The 24,944-nt window shown below is 41.0% G+C and overlaps 1 protein-coding gene across 1 annotated transcript in view; it reads left to right on the top strand.

Moving 5' to 3' along the window:
* Positions 1-24,944, top strand: part of TMC1 (transmembrane channel like 1) — a 90,228-nt gene that overhangs the window by 8,737 nt on the left and 56,547 nt on the right. The window contains exons 2-4 of the mRNA XM_073346113.1: positions 10,911-10,967; positions 12,607-12,982; positions 19,029-19,169. Coding sequence (XP_073202214.1) covers positions 10,911-10,967; positions 12,607-12,982; positions 19,029-19,169 — 574 coding nt within the window. The remainder of the gene's footprint in view (positions 1-10,910; positions 10,968-12,606; positions 12,983-19,028; positions 19,170-24,944) is intronic.

The following is a 24,944-nucleotide window of genomic DNA, read 5'->3' as shown; positions in this document are numbered from 1 at the left end:
ATGTATAAGCTTGCACCCTGCTCTCCACATGGCACCAGGTGTTTTGCAGCAAAACCCTAGATTCTCAGGTAGGGGCCTAATTAAAAAAAAAACTAAGCAATGAGTGGTTTTCTGTTCTGGGTATTTATGAACATGATGCAAGCAAGGCTGTCACACCATCCTTCTGCCTACCCATCTGCTCAGGAGACATGGGCTGGACAGGCAAAACTCGCATGCGGATCTGAACTTGTCCCAAATTCAGCAGGAGTGCTCTGAACCGAAACCCTTGTTGGTAGGGCACTGACTTATACTTCACATATATAAACAGGTTTTAATCTCCTAGCCCCCCTGCATGCATTCAAAACAGTCAGTATGGCCTGTGTAATGATAGGGCTGAGCACAACCTTGATAGTGGTGATGCTGTGCAGAATGTTTCATTGTAAAGCAGGCCCAGGAGCCCTGAGGATTCTGATGGGTCCACAGGGCTTGGGGAAGGACAAACCCTGTGCTTCCCATGATGGAACAAGATGGGGGAGGGAGGAACTCTGAAGGATTTTTTACTGAAGTTTCCTCCCCTCCTCAGCCTGCTTCTGTGGGTTTTAATGGCAAGGGAGAATAATAAGGGCTTGATTCTGCAGCCCTGCAATAGGCTTATCAACCCTTGAGCTGAAAGGGAGCTTTACCTGAAATAGGAGTTTTAAGTCTTGCCCTAAACTTAAAAGGGCAACAAATGAAACCTTTGATGTACAAATACAGAATAGTAGGAAACTGGAAGCAGCCAACCAGATTGTAGGATACCATACAAGTGCATGACAAGATGCCAACCCTCCCAATTTAGCCAGAACAGTTCCTATTGTTTTGGCAAAACATTTACCACTTCTTCATTCTACCAACAGAAACCAGTTGCCACCCTGCAGAGCTGAATAGAGTTGAAGGAATGTGTCCCTCCCTCATTTACTTCCTACATGTCCCTGTTTATAACTTTCAGATGTTGAGGAGGTTGCACGTTGTCAGGCAAAAAAGTCCTCTTCAGTGAAAGCCTGATGTAGGGAATGGATAATAATAAGGCACATGACTGACAACTAGGCAGTTGGGAAAGTAGTTATTGGGGGAGGGAAGAAAGAAAATCTTCCTTTAGTTATCTGAGCCTGGTCATTAAAAACTGAACCTCATTAAATTTATGTAGTGATGACATTTTGGACATGTATAAACAGTCTATTTAACCAGATCCCCTTAGCATATTTGAAATGTAGCCTGGAAAAAGAAAAGGACAGTGAAGGCAAGTGGGGGTTGCAGAGTTCCTGTATCAGCCTTCTAGAGTTTTGCAGTAATCTGATCAGTTTCACATATAAGGTCACATCAAACAGCTGACAAGCAAAATCTGACAATATACTAAAATGGTAAAGAAAACTGGAACGTCTCAATGTGCATTAAATTTGCAGTATAGATCTATAATTAAGTAGAGGTGAGATGTTTGCTTAAAACAGCAAGAAATCTCTTGATTTTTGTAGATTGGATCTTGGCTACTTGAAGGACTTAGTCTCTCCCCATGTGCTACACTATAGCAGATGGGATGCTGCCACCGACAGTTCCCTGGTTAAATGAGATAGGGATGCTAGCAGAGCATCCTAGGGGAAGGATAATTGAGCTCAGCATAACTTGGCACCTTCAGGTCATCTTCAAGGTCTAGTGGTTTCCCCAGGGTTGGGTTGCAGGGAGGCTTGTGAGTGGATGGAGGTGTGGTGAGGTATTTAGGATCTCTGGGACTACTTATTTTGGACATTAGTCTATTATTCAAGGGTCAGAGAAGAATGTGAAGGGAATTTCAGATTTTTGTTTAAGGAACTGGATGTAGATCTTCGAGGTATAGATGACTGTATCTTTTTGGCATTGGAGAGAGAATTTCACTAGTTTCTAGTGTGAAAGAGACCCACCTACATCATCAGATCTACTGACCAGGTCTAGATGTAGAAGGGGTACTGTCATCTCCTGACTGCTCCCTCATTGAGGAGTGAGGCTCTGCTGTGGCTTGCCTCAGTTTCCACCCCTTAAAGGGGTAACAATAAAGTCACTAAAACAGCCTGGCAAAGGAGAAGCCAAAAACTCTACCGCAGTACATCTCCCTTTAATAAAGTACAGTACATCTCCCTTTAATAAAACCTTCTGAAAGGAACACTTACACCAGGGTTCTTACCTCAGAGGCCAGATAAAACTTAAGTCCTAAAGCAAAATTCTCTAAGTTCTAGAAGCAGCTTCTTGTGTTGTAAGGCCTCAGGATTCCCTAGCTTGTTCAAGGTCTCTCTCAGGTTTTCCCTGTCTGGATAGCTGTTGCTTAGTTCAAGGTCCATAGGTGTTCCCCTCCTTTGGAGCTTCCTTTCTCCTCAGAAGCTTTTATCAGCTGAGATCTCCTAAGCATTTTATTTGGCTCCTTACTTAATTAACTGCCTTCCAGCTACATAGGCAATTAACTACACCCAGGTGGAGCAGGGTTGGCTCATTCCCTTCAGCAGAGCCTGTCACAGGTAGGCTGGGCATTTGACTCCAGGTAATTGCTTGTAAGTCTGTCTGTGCTCCGGTATATTGTCTTAATGATTAAATAATAAAGTCACAGTATTCATTTTTTATGTCACCCTTTATCCTGAAGAATCTTACAGTATTTTCCCAACTACATACAAATAGGCATTTTTTTGCCTATTACTGAAATGCAGCCTCCTCCAGGGTGAATGCAGGCAACTGTTGAACAGTTGTCTGCAAACAGTGTTACACAACTGGACCATATTTTATGGGTTAGTTCTGAGGAACATTTGCATGCTGCATTGTGCTATCAGAACAAGACCACGGGGAAAGTTTGTCAGTGAGAAAAAATAGAATGAGCTAGAAAACAAAAATGAAATATGAATGCTTCCCTCCATTCCTCCTATTTCAGCTGCACAACATATCATCAAGTGCAAAAGTCAATGGCAGGATGGATGAGGTAGGAATTTATCAGTACCTACAGTTCTAAATCTCAGGTTTATGAGGGCAGAGTGACTTGGGTGAACAAGGCCACTGAATGGCCACCCCACACACAATCTGTCTCTATATCTCATGGAGTGCTCCACTTGTGGCCATCAAAGGGAGAAGTTTCCAGCTTTTCCTCTGAGCAGTCTATTGGCATCTATGAGCCAGGCTTCACTGCAGCATTAACTCAGCCTCTTACTTGGGTGTTGCCCCAACCCTGCATCCCATCTACACACAAATCCCTCTCACTCGAGTTTGGCGGAGCTTTCAGCCCAAGCTAGCTCGCTTGACTGGGGCTATAGGCTAAACCTTGACTGAGTCTTTGGTTGGTAATCTGACCACTTTGCATTGAGGATGAAGGCTAAAACACTTGAGTGGAGAAAGTCCTTTAGTGCCTTCCCATGACTCCCTCCATGAACTCAGAAGGACAGAGAAGTTCTCCCACAATTCACTGGGAACGAATCAGAGTGACTCAGCTTACCACCGCACAAAGAACCACTGGAGGCATATCCTGAAGTCCTAGTGACACATCCAGGTGCAGCACCAGTAACTCAGGCAGAGTTTTGCAGTGTGGCTGGGCGCACGAGGCTAGGCTAACCTGGGTGCTCAGATACTGGTGCTGGTCACCCAAGATAACTGCAGTGAACACATACCTCAAGATATTTGAGACCCTCTTCAAACCTTCTCATTAACACTGAGTCATTCTAGATGTTGCTGCATAGCTCTGCCCTGCTTCTTGGAGCTGTTCACAAGTCTGATCACGTGTAGGCCAATTTGGAAAAGCTGGAAACAAGTGACAGTTATACAGCTAAAAGCATCCCACATACTGATGTTTATGGTCTTGCACCAAAGATTATAAATAACAACTTCAGCAAACCAGTGTATCATGAAACCTTCAGTTTTGATGCAGGGTAATAGTAAAGTGTCTGAGGAATACTTCTCTGCTATTTCTGTAGGCTGTGTCATATAGAAATGCATTGAAGTTTAGTGCTAAACAGCATTTAGATTTAGTGTCACCATGAAGTGTAATTTGTATATGGATGAAATGCTCCCGTAATAATTCAGTAAGACAGGGCTTGCCATGAATAATGATAGCATTGAATTGTGGGCTGCTTAGCCCCTTCTTTTCCTCTTAGAAAACTATTACCGAGTTAATGATCTGAAGTAGCTTTCTAGTAAAAAGGCTAAGTACATTTCTATTGCTCCTATCAGCCAAATGTCCAAACTACCAATAATGTTGGTCTTTTAGATATGTGACAAAACGAACAAACAAAACCAAAAAGTCAATTATTAATACACAAAGATCTTAAAATTATTTGTATTTCTACGCATGTGGTCTTCTCACTCCAGCAGCTGAGAAGGGATCTGTTTCTTTAATATGTATAATATTCGCTAGTTTCATGATCAGTTTCATGACACAGCTTTTCTAATGTCAATAAAGAGCAGAGCTATGTGAAATGTTTGCGAGGAAGCCACTAGAAACACTTTAGGTTTCTAGCTTTTTTTATAAAGTCCAAACTTAGGTCAGGTGTGTCAAAAATCTCACTGGCCTTTCAAGTGAACTTGAACAGATCCTGTAATGTGTGCATGCTCCCCTGGAGCAGAGAAAGTTTTGATACTCACCTAACAAGTGCCACTTGCCAGGCCTACTCCCTAGACCTCATATTACTCATACAGCATACCCATTTTTTTCTGCTTTGCTTAATATGCATTGTCTACCATGTCAGGTCAGAAGTCTCATAAGCATTTTAAAAATTGGCTCCAGTAGCAATGTTGCTGACACTGATTACCATGAAAGGCACATGTTCCAAAGTCTGGTGCTCTTTGGCTGCAGCTCCTCTCCTGATACTTTCAATTATCATTGAACTGTAGCTCAGCAACATACAATCTCTGCTCAGCAACATACAATACTGAGTTACAATCCAATAGCACCACCCTAATAAATAACGCTTTGTACCAGACCACACTGTGAGCTCTGTAGGTAAGAAATAAAGATAAGAAATTTAACATGTCCAGACCACTCTAGAACTTTTGAAGCAATATATTCTGTATTGCCCTGCCTCCCTTTTTTCAAATTACTAGTGATAGTTGCATGGACCAGGGTTTTTATCCATGTGAAGTTCATTTTCCCTGCTGCTTATTCCTGTCTTGAGCACGTTTGTTACTTTCTGTGTAACATTTCTGTAAAAAACAGTTTAGTTAAAAAAATGGTTTCCCAAAACAAGTCTTAACAGGTTTCATCAGCTGCACATACATCAAGCAGACAGTTTAGGTCTCATTTACATGGTGTAAAGGCATTGCAGTAAAATGGCTTAAGCTGGTAACAACTGCACAACACACATACAACTGCTGCCCAAGCATTTTGCAAGCATCAGTTATATCAGCTGGATGGAAAGCTGGGGATGAGGGTTTTTTTTTGCTTTTTCTAGCATCTATTTCTGTGAGAGCCTTGTTTTTGCTTCCTAACATGCTTGCTCTGGGAAAACTTCGGACAGAGCTGAAAACTGGCCTGAGACCATTATGAGAGCCCTGCTTGGGATATGGAATGATGAGGTGTTCCAACATTGTCCACAAGCGGACGGTCTCCAGCAAGGTGTCACAAAGTTTGGTGAATTGGGTGTAGTGCTAACCAGTGCTGGGACAACATCAAGAGGCTGTGGGACCAATATCATAAAAGAGCATTGTCAGGGCTGCTTGAGTCACTGGCACCTCCATCTTGGGCCCTTCTATGCAGTGCTTGTCTCCATCCAGGCAATCATTCCAGGTTGTTGGTGCTTGCAGGGGGGGGTTGAAGGTGAGGCTGATGAAAATTGCCAAGAATCAGGAGCTGAGTGTCCTGGAGTCCAAGGGACAGCTGACAGAGAGGGATGACTGAAATAAAGATGAACTATCACAAGATGAGAGGACACTGACATAACTAACTGTCTTCAGACTGGTTTCAGAGTAATAGCCGTGTTAGTCTATATTCGCAAAAAGAAAAGGAGACACCATCAAAGGGCCTAATAACATCAGCCACACTATCAGAGGCTCGTTCACCTGCACATCCACGAATGTGATATATGCCATCATGTGCCAGCAATGCCCCTCTGCCATGTACATTGGTCAAACTGGACAGTATCTACGTAAAAGAATAAATGGACACAAATCAGATGTCATTCATAAACCAGTCGGAGAACACTTCAATCTCTCTGGTCATGCGATTACAGACATGAAAGTTGCGATATTACAACAAAAAAACCTTCAAATCCAGACTCCAGCGAGAAACTGTTGAATTGGAATTCATTTGCAAATTGGATACAATTAACTTAGGCTTGAATAGAGACTGGGAGTGGCTAAGTCATTATGCAAAGTAACCTATTTCCCCTTGTTTTTTCCTATCCCCCTATTCTCCCCCCAGACATTCTTGTTAAACCCTGGATTTGTGCTGGAAATGGCCCACCTTGATTATCATACACATTGTAAGGAGAGTGATCACTTTAGATAAGCTATTACCAGCAGGAGAGTGGGGTGGGGGGAGGTATTTTTTCATGCTTTGTGTGTATAAAAAGATCTTCTACACTTTCCACAGTATGCTTCCGATGAAGTGAGCTGTAGCTCACGAAAGCTTATGCTCAAATAAACTGGTTAGTCTCTAAGATGCCACAAGTACTCCTTTTCTTTTTATCTTCAGACTGTAAGCTTTTTGGGACAGATACGGTCACTTCCTCTATGTATATATAGTGCCTGAGACAATGGGTACCTAGCCTGTCTGAGGCCTCTAGGTGCTACTATAATAATTATGATTAATAATAGACACACTGTGTGTTCTATTTGATGTCATTGTGCCTTATTGCCGTTTTTATTTGTTTGTGCTTGAGGGAAGAAGAATCCCGGAACTAACAATACCAATACCCTCAATGTAGTACTGAGATGTTTCTTCAAAGAGCTAGTAATAGGCATCCATCTTCATTTGGAAATTTATTGACACTTACCATCACCCCATCCAGCTATCATCCCAACATAAAATACAGGTCTCATCTAGAATGGTGCTCCACTCAGGAAACATTCATGGACTGCAAGAAGGCAAGGTTGGTCTTCAGTGCCTGCCTGCTGCACCAGTAAATTATTCTACAGCTGATCCTGGGACATTGTGCTAAAGGGAGTTATAAACACTGTGCCCATTAACTGAAAACTCAGGAGCTCTTATCTGTTCCTGAATTCTGCCTGTAACACTTTCCAATCTTCAGCAGCAATGCAACTAATCAGTGGAAGCTGTGTTAAGAACTGTCACTTCTGCTCCAGGGTCGGGTCTATGTTGGTGCTCATGTTGATGGTGATACTGACTGTATTTGGGAATTCTGGGGTATTAACAAACAACTCTGATATCCTTTAACTCCCAGAATATTTCACTATGTGGAAATTCTTCTCTCTTATCCCAAGACTACTTATTTTGCTTACGAGCGTTTGGTGAGGGACCTTGTCAAAGGCTTTCTGAAAGTCCAAGTACACCTATGGAACTCATTGCCAGGGGATGTTGTGGAGGGCAGATGGTCAGGGACGCAACCCCATGCTCCGGGTGTCCCTAATCCTCTGAGTTCCAGAAGCTGGGACTGGATGACTAGGGATGGATCATTCAATGATTGTCCTGTTCTGTTCATTCCCTCAGAAGCATCAGGCACTGATCACTGTCAGAGGACAGGATACTGGGTTCGATGGACCATTGGTCTGACTCAATGTGGCCATTCTTAAGTTCTTATCTACTGCAGAGAAGGCCAGAGTGTCTGTGGAATGAAGCACAATAATGTGTAATTCCAGCAGATATAAAAGGAACCTGTAATAATTTGTCACTTAAATGTTGCCACAATGGTTTCTGTTGCACAGTAAATTTGTTTTTTTTTAGAGGGTCTCTTTAGGACAAATGGATTTAGCAGGTTTGCATGGTCTATTTTTGCAGAAGAATGAGGTCATGGAGGCAGGAACTACCTTTCAATCTAATGCTGTAAATTGTCAGCTTTCGCAAAAAAAACAAGATTGTGCAAGGTCTGCACTATGAACTCACTACTCTTGCAGTTGCGTGATCCCCTCTAATCCTCTCTTTGCACTTCCAGGCTAATACAGTGCTTTTTGTCACATCCTTTTCACAGTAATATCCACTTCTATTTGGCCCTATGTTTTTTTCTTTGTTTGTTGTTTAAAATCTCTGCTATTTAGCACTTCTACTGTTGGTCACATAGATAATCAAGCATGTAAACATGTTGACTTTCTATTATTTATTAGTCAGAATGATGAGTGATCCTATTATTTAGTGCAACATATTATCTTGTCCGATATGCTGGATTCAGTTTAGCACATTTATTATCTTATGCCACTATATTTAATTAAATTCAATCAATTACTTTCTATTGCATTTAAGTTGCTACGCTGCATAGGCATTGTTTTTATTTGTTCCAGATATAATGTTAATTTCTGCATGATATACTTTTAGGTCCAGAAAATGATTCAGAATATATTCTAACCCCCCAGCTGTTTGCTTATTGTCTGCACTCATCAAAATCTGAAGTAAGGCCAATCCTATATCATTATAGTGCTTCCTTGGGAATTTCTCTTTGGCTGGAGGAGCTCAGCAAAGGAATTAGTTGCAAATAAAAGACCATGAGCTTCTGTTGCATGCAACCTATCTTTTTAGAGATGTCTGTCTTCGTCATTGCAAGCTCTCAATAGCAATGTAATGATCTTTGTCAAATGTAGATCCAGTTACTGCCAGCAACAGTAGGCATATGTCCAGGCCGAACAAAAGAGCACTTATTTTCACATCCCACTGATGATATTGCATGATTACATTTGTGCATAGCCTTAAAAATTATTATGCAGATGTTGTTCAAATAACAGAAAATACTATTACAAAGAGATGCTTTATGGAGGGAATTTAAATTTTGTGCATACGTCCCTGTTTTAATGTGTCTGTCAAATACAGGATAATAATCCTTTCCATGTTAATTCACAGACAGAAACAAGACTCTTTATTGTTTCTTGTTTACGGCTTTACATATTTTACCATTTTTTGATTTATAATCTCCTATCTCGGTAAAGCTAAGCAGCAATGCCTGATTGTTTGGTTACAGTTTTCACTGGATAAATTAACTTCTACATCATGGTTTAAGAGGTCACAAGCTGCTTAATATGAGTCCATGTCAGAAACTGTGGCGGAGGGGAGCCACTACAAGAGTGAGGAAAAGTGAAAAGGCACACAAGGAAGTGAATAATAGTGATAATTTTAGTTTCCTGTTGACTGAAAGGTTATTTTAGAAAATTTGAGTTGTACAACTTACTATAGGCTTACTGTCCTGACATAACAGGGAGAAAGTTAGGTAGCACATGTCTGAAAATATATGGTAAAAAGTAATGGAATAACAGCTGCATAGTTATATTAATGGACAATATTTCTTAATTTCCTCCTTAATTCTTTCCCACTACATATCAACTTTATACATTCCATTGGCATACCTCAAGCCCTCTCCCTCATGCTTCTGGACCTCCAGGCTCATACAGAGACACCTTGAGAACTTTTCAGGGAGCTGGCTGCAACCTTCTCCTCATACAACAGTAGAAATCTTTCTGAGGGAACATCACTGGTCTCCACACCAGTTGACCAACACCAGGTTGACACCCCAGGTCACCAAATAGCTCTTTTCTACAGTTGAACTTTTTTGGAATTAAATACATAGGGTTCCCTACCATCACCACCACTGGTTCAAAGTGCCCCAGGGAGATTATTTGGGATATACTCCTGGTTACTTGTGGCTAGCAGGTACAGAATATCTCCCGCTCTACTCATTAGTAATCACTATTCGAGCGGTGTGAATAATTTGACTGGAATTTCAACTCCCATAAAATGAGGGTAGGTTTGTGTGTTCTAGATCTCTCCAGGAATAATAAACCCAGTTCCATAAACATTTAGGTAACAGGCTTGATAACGTTTGCAGAACCATAGATCCACACCCTCCAACCACATATCAGTAAACAGAGCAACTCAACCAACCTCCTCTATTCATTACAGCCAGTGTCCATAAGTGCCCTTCTCTCATTAAGCCAACCATCAGCTTCCTCCGTCACTGCATTACTGGACTCACTCAGACAGTAACACCACAGCCATGTCCCTCCACTTAGGACCAGGGACCCCACTCTAACCTAAGTATTGTTGTCCTGGGAGTGGAAGGTGGCTAGTATATGGGGTCCTCTCCCTGAAGTCTCCACTCCCTATCTTGTCTCTTGGGGGCTATGAGGTAGGGCAAATCCCTGTCCAAGAAAGAACAAAATCATTTCTTGCCACTTTGCTTAGAGTTTTGAATTCTAAATCTGAAGCTTCAAGAGAAACTCCTCTCCCCTCTTCTGGAACCCTCTACCCATCAGTTTTGCTGCTACTCCTAAATCTCATTCCTCCTCCACTCAGTTTTACCAGGAAATGGCTCTTTGTTAAAGCTTGCGGTGATCTTAGAAGATTCCCGAGTACTAGTCACTGCTAGTCTTGCACATTTTAAAAGAAAGTTTGAGAATTGCCTGGGGAGGCAGCAGTTTTTTCATTGTCTTTCTGCTAATCAGGAGGTAGCTGCTAGTTACCTCATCTCTCCATGAGACTTCTACCTCTCACATCCTCCAACTTCTTCCTATTTGAAAAAGTAAATCTCACTTTTTATTACCACCATTCTCAGCTCCAGTGCTCTGGCTGAAGAAAGGGGGACAAGGGGTGTCACATGCCACTGTGTTGTTCATACTTCCCTCATTGTACTCACAAAAATATATATTCTAAAACTTCAGTGTTCCAGTATGTTGGGTTTTTGTAACTAAGAGCCCAAATATGACACAATCGAGTCATTTCAAAGCATATTTTTTAAAAATGTCTTTAATGACTATTCATCTTTCAATGTACAGCACAATATGATTTTCTTTCATAGTGGGCATTGAAGTTGACAATGAAGAAGGCAGTGCAGCTGAGAGCGAAGATGATGACAGCAAAATAGGTAATCAGTGATGGACAATTTCAATTCTCCATTCAGACAGTTTCTTGTTGGAGTGCATGACATGAAATGTGGAGGCTTAATCCAGTTCCTGTTAGGCCGGTCTCCACTTAACAAAATGACTGTTTTTAGCGAAGAGACTCGGGCTGGATTTAAACTAGTCATCTGAAGTGAAGAGCTCTATAGCTTATTACTATTCTTTTGAGACATCCTGATCCCATAGTTCATGAATTACTGTAATCATGTTTTGACTGTAGTGCACTCTGAATTTCATGTTTAAACTAATATCTTTGGAAAATAACTCCAGTGGTTGGAAAGCAGCAGGGAAGTCTATCAGCTAGGGTGATAATATAATATAATTGGTATCTTAATCTGTCAGGGGTATAGGAGTGTTATGAGCTCTAATGATAGAATCATAGAAATGTAGGGCTGGAAGGACTTTGAGAGGTTATCCAGTCCATCCCTGGCACCAAAGCAGGACCAAGTATACCTAGGACTTCCTTGACAAGTGTTTGTCTAACCTTTTCTTAAAAATCTCAGTAACAGTGATTCCAAAATTTCCCTGGAAGACTATTCTGGAATAGCCTTCCTGGGAAATTTCGGAATCACTGTCATAGCTTAATTGTCCTTATAGTTAGAAAGTTTTTCCTAATATCTAACTTAAATCTTCCTTGTTGCAGATTACTTCTTCAGTGGACATGGAGAAAATTGATCAATGTCCCCTTTATAACAGCCCTTAACATATCTAAAGATTTATCAGATCCTGTGCTGGGGAACAGGGAGTTCAGGTCTGCTCCCAGCAGCATCGTCTGCTGGTAGTACTCTGGGATATGTCTCACAAAGTGAGAGTCAGTGGCCACTTTGCCCTGCAGTGAGAGTCAATGGCCATGTCACCCAGTGGCGAGAGTCAATGGCTGGAGTTAGGGAAACCTGGGACCTCCCTGCTCCACCGGGTTCCAACCCAGGGTCCAATGAAGCAGTAATTAAAAAATGTGTGACCTAAGGGGCAGGGGCCCCTATATCTTCCTACCCTAGCTTCTGTTCCTCTGTTGGTGTCACTGGTTGCCTGGGGGTCCCTTCTGAAGCTCTCACTGTCCATGCTCCAAAGGGTCTTCTTCTCTCAGCCGTGACTTGTTGTTGCCAATCTCCGCAATTGATAGGTCTGTGGTGGCTTGGCGTTGAGGACTGGGCCTGGCCACCTAGGGCCTCAGTGGCTTCTTGGCAGGAGCCTGCAACTGTCCACTCAGACTGAACTAAACTGTTCCCTTCTGAGCTTAGCCCCTGCTGTGAGCATGCCCAGCAGGGGCAGCTGGGCAGGGCTTTATGGCCCCAGAGCTACTCCTTAATCCTTACTTCACCAGTGTAGGTTTGTACATCCCAACACATCCACCCCCTCCCCCATAGTTTTCTTAAGACTAAATATGCCCAGTTTTTTTAAAGTTTCATCATAGGTCAGGTTTCTAAACTGTTTATCATTTTGTTAGGTCATGTGCAGCTATAGTATATCATATTGATAACATAAATTCTGTACATGTGTGTGCGAGAGAGAGAATTGTTGGTGTTGATACATAATATTAACTTTTTGTTTTTGCGTGTCCCCCCACCATCCCCCATCATGATTGTGAAGATGAAGAAGAATCTGAAAAAGAGAAGAAAGTAACTGCCAAAACCAGAAGAGGAAATGCCAGAGGGAGAGCCAGAAAGGATTCGGAGGAGGAAGAGGAGACAAGGACAGCTGGGCAACACAGACAGAGAAACAGGAGAGCACAGAGGAAACAGGCTGGGAATGAGGACAGTGATTCTGATGGGGAATCCTGCAAAAACAAGAAGAACAGGGAAAATCAGATATCCAAACAGCAGGAGCCCAATGAGGATGGAGAAGAAGACAATAAAGGGGGCAGAAAAGGAAGAGGCAAAAATGAGACCAAACAGGGAAAAAAACCTGATGAGAAAGGGAAAAAGGAGAAGGACAACAAGAAAAAGGATAAAAAGAAGAACGGTTCCTCAAGGTAATTATTTATGTAATCTGAAACCTATCTGAACTTATGGCTATAGTTAGGAAGTACCCACAGCCAGCACAACTCCCTTAGCTATAAGAGCCAGTTTTTCAGAAAAGATCAAGGCCAGAGTTTCAGGGACTCAGGACCCACAACTGAGGCCAGATTTTCAAAAGAGCTCAGTTCCCACAGCTCCCATTGTGACACTTATGGCCAGATTTCCAAGAGCCCATGCCAGGTATGCTGAGATATTTTGCAAACCTGTCTACTTATTTAGGTGCCTAAATGGAATCTGAAGTCTTTTGAAAATTGAGCACCCAGTGTGGGTGCTGAGGCCTTCCGAAAATTCCAACCTTTGTGTTTTTCTGCTAGCAGCCTTGATGCTCTCATTCTTCCACCTTCTCTTTCCACCACCTCATGCTTTGTGCTTTTGAATCACATTCTTTGAAAGGAACCACCTGCTGGGAAGAGTGCATCATGAAGCAGATGGAGATAGATACATTTACATAGCTGGGAGAGATATTCCACTTCCCTCATTTTTACATTCACTATGGGTGTCGGTGCCCCCAGAGACACCTCAGAAGAACACAGCAGGAATCATCAAAGGAAAGGAACCCATAATGTGAGACGTGTTGTCCCGACTCTCATATTAATTTCTCCCCAAACACATTTCAATACAATTCTACTCCATTTCCCCCACCTTTTAGCATTCCTAGAACTTGTCTTTGTTCCAGCTCTTCACTATGAAATCCATTATAGCATTATCCTTCCTTTATGTGGTTTCCTGCACTCAAGTATATTTTACTAAAATGATATTCCTGACTGTGCCAATTGATATTCTTTCACTTGTTGTTGTTGTTGTCTTCTGTTGTGAACATTAAATAGTTATGTAGTAAAAAAAAGACCCATAGAAAAATGTAAAATTGAATGAAAACAGAACTTTTTGGACTGGATGATAAATTTCAGTAGAGGAGGATATATTCATTTAGGCTAATTAATTAGAAACATTATACAGGCTAGGACATTGCTCATGGGGATAGCAAGGATAACATTTGAGGAATAACTAAAGATAGTTATCTATTCCTGGAAGGACATCAAGAACATTGTCTCCTTAGACAGTAAGTGGGACAACTAACAAGATCACTTTTCCAACAAGCTATTGTAAATAAGGTATGAGCTCTGGGACACCAAGAGTAGAGGGACTGTCGCTTCTGATAGCAGAAGCTTATGAGGTATGTCACAAAATGGCATCTTAAAGATTTTTAAAAAGTAATTGTAAGAAAGTTGAAATGAGTTGAAGAAAGTTTTTTAAATCGCATATTGTTCCGATAATTCCTTACAACAACAACAAAGGGTGTTTAAAGGGTATTTATTTTGACAGGCGAGCACAAATAATGTATGAACAAAGAATGATGTGCTGATGATCAGTTTGGCTGATTTAATTCAGATAGAGCATTTGCACACCTTGGGGGAGGAGGAGAGGGTGGAAAGTATGAGCTCTTTAGTATGTCCATGTGGATTCATCACAACAAAAGCTATCTATGGCAGTGGTCCCCAAACTGTGGGGCATGCCCCCCCCCAGGGGCAAGCGGAAGAACATCTGGGGGGAGGCATGGTGGGACCTGGGCCAGCTCCCATGGTGGGAGGGGAGGGAATGGCACCCAATCCTGCTCTGCCCCCAGCCCAGCCCAGCTCTGCTTCAGCCCTGCCCCTGGTAGCAGCTCTGGCCTCGGCTTCGGCCATCAGCTCCTGGCCCTGCTCCCGGCCATGGCTCTGCTCCTTGCCGCAGCCCCAGCTGCAGCCCTGCTCCTGGCCTTGGTTCCAGACTGTGGCTCCCGGAGGGGGCGCAGACCAGGTAAAGTGTGTGTTTGACCAAAAAAGTTTGGGGACCACTGACCTACTGATTTAAAAGTGATGCACTGCTTCTGGCTTTTCAGGCAGAGCAGATAAGCATGCTGAAAGAAAATAAGATGAAAAAAATAAACAAGGAAAAGAAAAGCATAATGAGGAACCTTGGAGCATTCACTGCTAACTTTTTGCCATGTTGTGCAATTATTTGTTTTTCCTGTCCATATTCTGTCCATGAGAGAACTCTACCTCTCACCTCAAGATTACTTAGATTCCTTAGCAGCCTCCTGTGAAGGACCTTGTCAAGGTCTTTTTGAAAGCTCTGAAAGCCTTTCATCTGAGCTTGTTCATTATTATAGGGCCAGATTGTGATACTCCTATACTGAATAGCACTTTATGAGTAGTCCCACTGATTTCACATAAGCAGCATTTACACTGGTTGTAAATAAAGATAGAAGAATTCAGTTCTCTTGGTTCCAAAAGCAGAGACCTTACACTTGAGCTAAAGGAAAACTGTCAGAATTTTTTACCCAAATTATTATTTTTTTAAATGCAATTTAATTGAAATCAAACTGTTTCACAAAAGTTTGATTTCAATAAAATTTTTGATTTTATTGATGAAAACATTCTAAATAGAAGAGATGAAAAAATTTGGTTGGCTTTATTTTGAATTTTGTTTAAAAAATAAATTTTTGCTTTTGAAGAAATATATATATTACCAGCGCTAGGTCTGACATTAAATCATATAAGGAGCAGTGGGACAAATAAAAGCTCTAATATATATTTTATTCTGCCTTGTTTGCAGTGTCTCGTTCATTTTGTACAGCATCCTTTCCTTACTGGCTCCACAGTATCACAATTTATTTTTCATACTCCCCCACACATTCCTCTCAGAACTAGCTACAACAAACACAGAGATTCCCCTGTGTCAAAGGGAACCCTCCTCAGCTGCCTTGGTCAGAAAGGTTTCTGGCTGCTTTGTGCTGCCTTGGCTGGAACGGGGCAAAGGATTTAACCCCTTTATCATAAATAGCATAATATTCAATTCCCTGTCAGTCCTTCTGATTTTTGTTTTTAAAAGAGTACTCCCTTGCATTAGGATTCAAGTGCTTCACGATGATATCCATGAGACATCTGACTTTTGATTTTCAGTACATTGGCCTAGGTCTTTCTATAGTGCTCATCTCAACACCAAATAATAAATATATCTGACTGGCTTTCAGCAAGGCTCTTTCTTTCTGTAGAGGTTTGTTTTCAGCAGTGGGATTTTTTTATGATACATTCTTGCTGAAATTTTATGGATGATGAGTTCAAGTTCTTTAACGTTCAGCTCTCTTTAGTATGTAGCATTTGATTCTTTAGTAACTGAGAATTTGGTAATTGTAGGATCCTGTTTTTCTTTTTTTCTGACTCAGTCTAATGTGTCTCATACAGTCATCTCAAATGCTGTTTTTATATCCTTCTCACATAGCATTTGTTACCAAAGCTAGAGCTTGGTGAAGAGTGAAAAAAATATCTGTTTTGATGTTTTCTAAAAAGAATTTCACTTTGACTGTGCTGGTGTAACTTTTTATTAGCTTTTAATGATCATTCATGCTGGGAAATGTTTTGGTGCAAGTATTAATAGAAGGAACATTTTAGGTCAATAACTGAGGTCTGGTTATTCACACAATTCATTGCATTAGCAAATGGAATTTGTTTTGAAAGGAATTCGAAGAAGTTTATAAATCCTTGGTTATCCAGTCAGGGAACAGAAACCACATTACATGACTTAATCACACAGCTCAAATATCAGATCATGCATATCAAGCATTCAACGATGTAATGGCAGCAAGCAATTTGCAAACAGTCCATAGGCTAAACTTAGCATGAACAAACCATTCCTAAAACTAATTCAAATAACAATCAATTTCCTAAAGGCATCAGTCCATTCACAGAACATTCAGAACAGGAAAAAGAGCTAAATCCACTGGATAATTTCTTTGTAAATTCCTTTAGTTGCCATCCTCAGCACTGATTTGAATTGAGTTCAATGATTTTTAAGCATTTTCCCCCATGCCGCTGCTGCAAAAAATGGTTTCTGTCATACTGATGGTTATCTGTTTGTAGTCATATCTGGGAGAGCAGTAGGTAGTTATTGTCACAGTTCAGGGCAATTGCACCTGTATTTCCCTCTTATGATCCTTCAAGGGCACCACTCTAGGTCCCCAGCTCCTCAGCAGTCACCTCTATGGGGCAGAAACCAATGTCTCTCTCCCCCTCTTGACCAGGGTTTTTCCAGGCTGCACAGTTTCCCGCCTTCACTGTGATATCCGCAGCAAGCCAGACTGCCTAAACAGGCCAGCACCTGTACTTTACTTTCTCTTCAAAGGCTCTGGGCACCTGTAACTGCCTGCAGTTATATGTTAATATATAGGTTTTTATAAGCACACATATTTACTCTTAAGGTGAAAACGTTACAGAGAAAAAATATTAAAAACAATTAAAAAAATTACACGTGCCAATAGCTTACCCCCCAGAGATCACCCCCCCACACACACTGCAACAAGAACTCTGATAGGAGGCACCCCTTCCGACTCTTCTAGAAGGATTGGGCCATCCTTGGATAGAAGGTTAAGTCCGTTGGATCAGAAAGAGTATGTTTAAGCTCAGGCTATTTATCCAAAAGTCCCATCTTTGTCTGTTGGTCTCTGGAGAATCTAGTTTGAACTAGTATATGCAAGCCATCCCAGGAGGTGGTATCTCCCTGCAGGGGGAGTTACAGCCTGGCTGATTTGCCTTAATCACCACCCAATGTTTTTTGTTCCTGGTGGATTTGTGGTAGCCCTTCCTCATGGAGTGGAGCATAATCATACTATCAACTATGCAGTTAAAACAATGGACCCCAAAGATGGGGTACAATATTTGTCATATCTCCCCCATAGAAAAGATACATACAATCCTGGCCCATAATAATACATAAGCTTAATACCAAAAGGTCTTTCAATGATACTTCATGAAATTGCCATATCTGTCACAACTATCTTTAGCCATGTTATCCACTCAGGTAGTGGAGGGAATATTACTCAACACAGTCCCATATCCAGAACATTCTGAGCTACCCACTAACAGCATGGTATCGGCTTAGCTTTACTGTGGTAGTGTATCTGGATTTATATATAACTGGAGATAATTGCAATGATGTTTGTATTTTCATTGGGTTTAGGCTAGGGTTTAAATTTAAGTTTGATTCAGAGCCAGGTTAGGGGTTTGACAGTGCTAAAATTTCATGACATTTTGACCCTAAATAGCAGAAGTCACGTGAAATTAGCTGATCTTGTGAGAGTTCTGAGATATGTAAATTTGCAAAATCAATTTCTCATGCAAAATTTCCATACTCTTATGTGAACTGATGGTGTCACAAGATTTCGGCCACATATAAATTGGACCCAGAAAATAAGTCCCTTTGCAACCAAAGCTGTAGGGTGGGGCTGAAATTCAGAGATTAGAACACAGCACTCCCTCCCCACAAATTTGAAGTGGTTCAGATCCAAGATTCTGGTTTTGGCCTCTCTCTGTATAAAACATGCATAATTTATAAAGCCATAGGCTCTGCCTTTCTGTATTAATAAAAAGACGGATGATGGTCATTATTGCAATTTAAAGATCAGATTATGATTAGCCCTGTTCAAGTGTCGGGAAAGAGAGAGTGAGGGTATGGCTCTTCCTACTCCAAACTAGCCAACAGAGATGAGCCTTCACAGGTGGGGAATGGCTCTCTCAAAAACTGTGGTTTGCAAAAACACCTCCCTCCCATCGGTTGAAACACTCTTCTAAAAAGAACCTATACAATGTTCCGAGTTGGGTTTCCTTACATGAACCTTTGCATCTAACAGATTGGATTACCCTTGAGGAGCAGATCTCTTGCTCTCTAAAGGCCTGATCCACAGCCCATTGAAGTCAATGGAAAAATTCCCACCCACTTCAATGGTCTTTGGATCAGGTCCTACATCTCTGTCTCTGTCATAGTCCAGCTCAGTTTCAGTACTTCAAGCTCCAAATACTTCATTTCAGGTCAGGGTTACAGAAATTCAAGTTCAGAGTTACAGCTGCAAGACAGACCTAGAGGATCAAGTTAAGGAGTTAGCACCGAACATCTGCTTCAGTGAAACCTTCTATTACCCTCACGTTTTTAAACTTACTGTATTTATCCCTCCACTTTTGTTTGAAGCTCTGACTCCGACTCTGAAGAGGAGCCAATTACGGAGGAGGAATTGGCCAAGCTGAAGGAAGAGGTAGAAGAGAAAAAGAAACTAATTGCCACTTTACGAAACAAACCATGGCAGATGAAAAAGAAACTAGACGTCCTGAAGTATGGTCTGATTCATAATGAATAACGCTGTCACTGTGGTGTTTGTACTGTATACTCTCTTCTTGCTGTTTTTCTCAATTTTCTCTTTATTTCTATATCTGTTGAACTTCAAGCAGCCCCAGAGATTAGGCTCTTTTTTATTTTTTTTCTCTGAAAGCCCATCCTTGGGACTTAAGTGACATTGTGTGTCAATGCTCCTTCACCTTCTTAGATCTGGGGTGAAAATATGAAGGAGTCAGATCTGTTTTGTAGGATTCCATTACCCACCCTGATCAGACCTTTCTGATCATGATAGTTTCCCATCAATTAGAAAGGTCACTATCTTTGGAGCTGTCTTGAATGCCAGCAGATGGCCTGTGTGCTGTAATTTTAGCATATATTTAAAGATTTGTGGAAAATTCTCTGTCTCTTAAACTGCGAGGGAAATGAATGAAAATTTAATTGAATTTGGGAAAAACAAAACATTGGGAACATTTTATGCATTTTCTTGTACTTTGTAGGCACAAACTGCCTTTGGCCTTAGTGAATGCCACACTTCCATTTTCACCAAAGCAAAAAGGTTGTTTTCACTAGCAAATAAGTCTCCAGTGGAAACAGATGCTTATAATCGAAATAGATGAAACAGAAACAGAGTGTGGGAAGGGGTGTAACACACAAGCAAAGTGAACAATGTGATGCCAGCAAATGTCATGTTCGTTCCACTATTTATTTACTTTTGCGGGGGGTGGGGGGAACAGTTAGTTAGGAGCGGATCAGCTAAATGGAAAGAAAAGTGGAGAGGGGACATTGAAGGGAAGGGGTGAGAGTAGACAGGATAGAGAAGAAGGTGGGAAGGGGGCAGGTGAAGAGACTGTGAGGGAGGGGCAGGATTGGAGCAAACAGCCAATTGGTGCAGGCCAGAGAAAGTCCAGTCCAAACTATACAAAGTTCTCAGAATGTCCAGACATCCCTGCTTTGGCTGCTTCTAGAGTCTCCGGCTGGTTGTTCCGCTATGCAGTTTTTCTCCAAGGCCACATGGTGAGGGGAAGAGACAGGTGGCACCACCTGGGTTCTAGTGCCCTCAGAGTAGTGGGGGCCTGTCCTGGATAGTTCTAAAAGTTCAGGGGAGGCTGAGGTGGCCCCAGCTGGGCCCCATTTTCTCTTCTCCCATCAGTGCAGCAGCCCCTGCTTTGGCTGCTTAGTTTGCTTAGCAGAAATTTATATAGTTCCACGCGGAGCCCTCAGGGCTTATAGTTTTGTTTCCATGCCTACTTGAGTCTGTTTAATTGAGATGGGCCTGGGTCTCAGGTATTTTCTCTTGAAACAATCTGAAAAATTCATCTGAAAAAGCTAGAATGTTTAGGTCTTGGTTAAACTGGCAAAACACATGAAATACTAATCTTTCTGTCAGAAGCAACTTGGCCCGGTTGAGTTAAGTGACATTTTGCAATCCAGAAGTCAATGCAATTATGAATGAAATGAAATGAACAATCTGCTTCCCCAGGATACTGTGCAGCCCTGCAGTGTGCTTTTGTAACCTGGTTTCCTCTGTGCCTGCCAGCCTTCCCTCTCCCTGTGCCCTCACTGACTGCTGGTAGCATTCTGCCAGTATCTTCCAGAAAAGGGCTTTTGGTTCCATGTATTTACTAAGGGCTCCAGGCAGGTACTTCTGTACCCTTATAGGTTCCTCTGAATCTTGCAATTCATTTTTCTTCTTTTGGGAACTACCAGCAAAGTTACTCCCAAGTATCTAGTACTTCCAAATTATCTTAACTAAAGAATATTTTGGTCTATAAGTACCTACTACATGGGGAACAGAAATTTGATAACAGAGGAATTTTCAATCTAGCCGACAAAGATATAACAAGATCCAATGGTTAAAAGTTAAAACTAGACAAATTCAGACTAGAAATAAGGCACACATTCTACCAGTGATGGTAATTAACCATTGGAGCTACTTAACAAGGGTTGTGGTGGATTCTCCATCACTGGAAATTTTAAAATCAAATTGTGATGTTTTTCTAAACGATTTGCTCTAGTTCAAACAGAAATTAGTTCAGGGAAGTTCTATGGCCTGTGATATACAGGAGGTCAGCCTAGAATGATCACAATAGACCCTTCTGGCCTTATAATATATGAATTTGTGAATTTGGAAAATGGACATAAATTTCAGAAAAATCAAAGTTATACAGAATACTCTTTATCTAGTCTAAGACTATAGAACCCTCACGTAGATAGGATAAACCTTATAGTTACAATCTATTAAGCAGGAACAAAATTTTCACCTTAAAGTTCAGTTTTCTCTTCCAGCATTAACACTGACACGGTCTCTCATTTTATTTTCATGACCCAATAAAATATAACTGTCTGGGGACAACTAGTGCAAATTTTTTACAGTGAGGGTATTAACCATTGTAATAATATACCTAGGGACAGGGTGGATCACATCATCTGAAGTCTTTAAATTAAGGCTGGATCTTTCTGAAATATACGCTGTAGCTCAATCAGTAGTTAAGGGATTGACGCAGGTGAATTTCTATGGCCTGTATTATGCAAAAGGTCAGACTAGATGATCATAATGGTTTCTTCTGGCCTTAAGACCTATGGATCTATGAACTGTGTTGTAACCAGGTCCCCTAACTCTACTGCTATTGTAGGATAGGTGAATATGCTCTCCATTATCTGTTAAAGTTTTCTCATTGTTTCTCTGTGGCTTATACCCCTTTTTTTGGTACTCTGGCTGTGGGATTTTCAGTTAGACAAACACTGAGCTCTTTTAAAATCCCAGCCTGGATAGTCTTCTGATGTATTTTGATGTTATAATGTCAATTTTTTTAACCAAGATATTCTTGTTCATTTAACAATTTTAATTATTTATAAATTAGTTTAGTTACTTAATTTTAAAATTAGATTATTATATTTTTGCTATCCAGACTAGAAGACTACAAGTTCATTAAATTTTATTTTCTCATATCGAAAGTTTTATGTGAATACACATATATGTACCAACGTGTTTTCTGGTGTCTTTCCAAAACAACGGTTTCTTTTGTGCTGTGCTAAGCACACAGCTCTCTTTGAAGTAGGCTTAGGAGCATTTTAATAGCTGACCCCAGAAAATATCAGAGTTCTAAGTGGAAATGACAGTTCTTTAGATCAGTTCTTTATACTGAAATCTATTTTTGTAAACCAGTGAATCACATTTGTTACCATCTAGCTACATCAAATACATTCCAAAAATAGTTACAATTTATACGAGGCAATCCTACTTTAGATTGTCACTATTATGTATGGAGAGTCATATCTCAGCTCAGCAGAGAAGAAACAAACAAAAATTAGAACCTAAAAGCTAATAACCAGGCCACATTTTCAAACAAAGGTGCCTAAAGTTAGACATCTAAATCTATATTTGGCCCCGTACATGTGTCTTGATTTCACTGAAATCAATGGAGTAGTGAGTGCACAGCACCTCTGAAAATGAAGCCAGTTATTTAGGTATCAAAATATGGATCTACTGTAAAATTTTCCAAAGTGTCTAAATCCCATTTTCAAAAGTGATTTAGGCACTTTGGAGTCCAAGTCCTATTAACTTTTAATACAAGCCTTAGACCTTGTTTACTCACAGTTTTTGTACTGCTTTAACTATGTCATTTTAGAAATCAAAATATGTTTGGACACATTTATATTGATGTGAAGATGCTTATATCACCAGAGCTTACTATGGGGCGGGGGGTGGAGGGAAGGGGAAAGAAACATTATGTAGACTGGCCAAAATCATTTTTGAAAATGGGTCTTAGCCTATTTAGTAACTTTTTGAAAATGTTATCTCTAGGCACCTAATTTTAATAACCCAAGTTTGAGAATGTTGGTTTTAGATTTTAATTTTTATTAAACTATTTGCTCCATCCTTCCCCTGGCTCTTTTCTGAGCACCTGTACCATCTGACTACCTGAGCTGGGAGCGGATTGGTGCAATTCATATCAAATAATTGTTACAACTGTGTACGCCAATGCTCTATAGCTAGAGGGAGGTAACCCTTCCATTCTGCTTTCTCCAATCTCTATAAAGTGAGATTTCATTGGCAGTTGTCTCACCATCTTATCATTTTTCTTTTCTTCCATTTTTCCTAGGGGAAAAATCATTAATGAAGAAGCTTTAGTTAAACTATCATGACAAAGTTAGAGTAATAAGTGAGCATCACACTGACCAGAAAAAGTGATCACATTGTAAAGAATTTCATTCTGTTTTAGAAGGAAGTGTATTGTTTTATTTTTTGCTTTTTAGTTTTGTTCTGAAAATGCATGAACTATACATTTTTAATGTGCAGGTGCAGAATTCACATACAAAGACACTTACACTTACTTTAACGTCTGGCTTACACCTACAAGGGAGATGTATCATAGGCTGAACTGCCATTCCTGCCTTACACCCTTGTGCCTAGCATTATGCACCTCACGTGGCCCTGATTTTTCCTCTCAAGATCCACGTGTGGAGGGGACCAGCAGGCAGAGCTATCCCGGCTTATGATGAATTTGGGGTTATAAATTTCTGTAGCACTGCTCCTCAATCTTCTTATCTCACAGACAACTTTTCATAGGTTTGATTATTTGCAAAGCAGGAGGGGGCAGGCCAAGGATGGGAATGGATGGGGAGAGTGTGTGTGTGTCAGAGAGAGATATTGAGAAACAGATTAACTAGATGCATCATCCTTCAAACAGCCTCATAAGGAATATTCATGCTGGGATGTGGGTAAGGTTCAATAAGAGCCCATGTAAAGGCTTTGCATTTTGGGAATCTCAAGGGATCCATAGTGGGTGACTGAAGCTTCTGCTTAATCTATTTGAGGGCAAAACTTGCCCTTTGATGGAATGATCTGTCCCTTGCCACCCCCTCCTCTATTAATCCCCACTTCCACAAGTTTTTCTTCTTGCGGGGGTGGGGGGGGGGGAAAGGAATCTGACCTATATGGCATGTAAGAGCACAGTTCTCAGTTACCTGGAAGAGGGCCATATTCTCTGTACTACCTCAGCATAACTGAAGTAGGGAAGGATGGTGATTCAGCCTTTCTCTGAATTTCCTGGCTTTACTGAGGTTAGACATTTTGCATTTCCTTCCTTCCTCTTCTCATTTAACTACATGGGCTTTTTCTGGTTTCAACTGGAGTGGGACAAACCATTATTCCAGGATGTGCACTATTCCTTTTGCTGAGTGTAATGCCTATGAACGAGGTCAGATGGGACACTTTGGAGAATAAAGCACTTTGTTTATTCTAGGAAAGTTGTAGCATGGGCAGTGTCTGTATAAACTTCTCCATGTTACCAAGCAAGTGTGCATTAATTCTGAACTGGAGGGAGAGCAGCTGAGGATTAGAAGGTAGGGCAGGCTGTCTCCTGTCCTCTCCTCTTTTTTGGGGGTGGTATTTTCTGTGATATAGACACTTATCCTCTGGGAACTGGTCTGAGACACCAACATGTTTCACAAAGGCAACTCCAATGATAATGACCTTCAGTTCCTATTTACTGAACTGGATTTGGAGAAAGTTGGACCTACAATTGATGCTTATAGAGATAGAGATAAAATATTATGGGCCAGATCTTCAGATGGTGCAAGTTGGTGTAACTCTATTGAAATTTACACAGATTTACACCACCTGAGGATCTGAGACATACGGGTGTATCCATATCTAGCCAGCTACCTTGTTTTCCAAGCTAATGGTTCTTGGTTCTGGAGTGATAGGACCACATTTGAAAAGTGGGATTCTGTATTTGGTTCTGGAGCACAGTTCTAATTCTCATTGTT

The sequence above is a fragment of the Lepidochelys kempii genome, chromosome 5 (genome assembly GCF_965140265.1).
Source record: "Lepidochelys kempii isolate rLepKem1 chromosome 5, rLepKem1.hap2, whole genome shotgun sequence".
NCBI lineage: Eukaryota > Metazoa > Chordata > Testudines > Cheloniidae > Lepidochelys > Lepidochelys kempii.
Note: the sequence above shows the minus strand (reverse complement) of the source record. Positions and strands in the feature narration are given on the sequence as shown.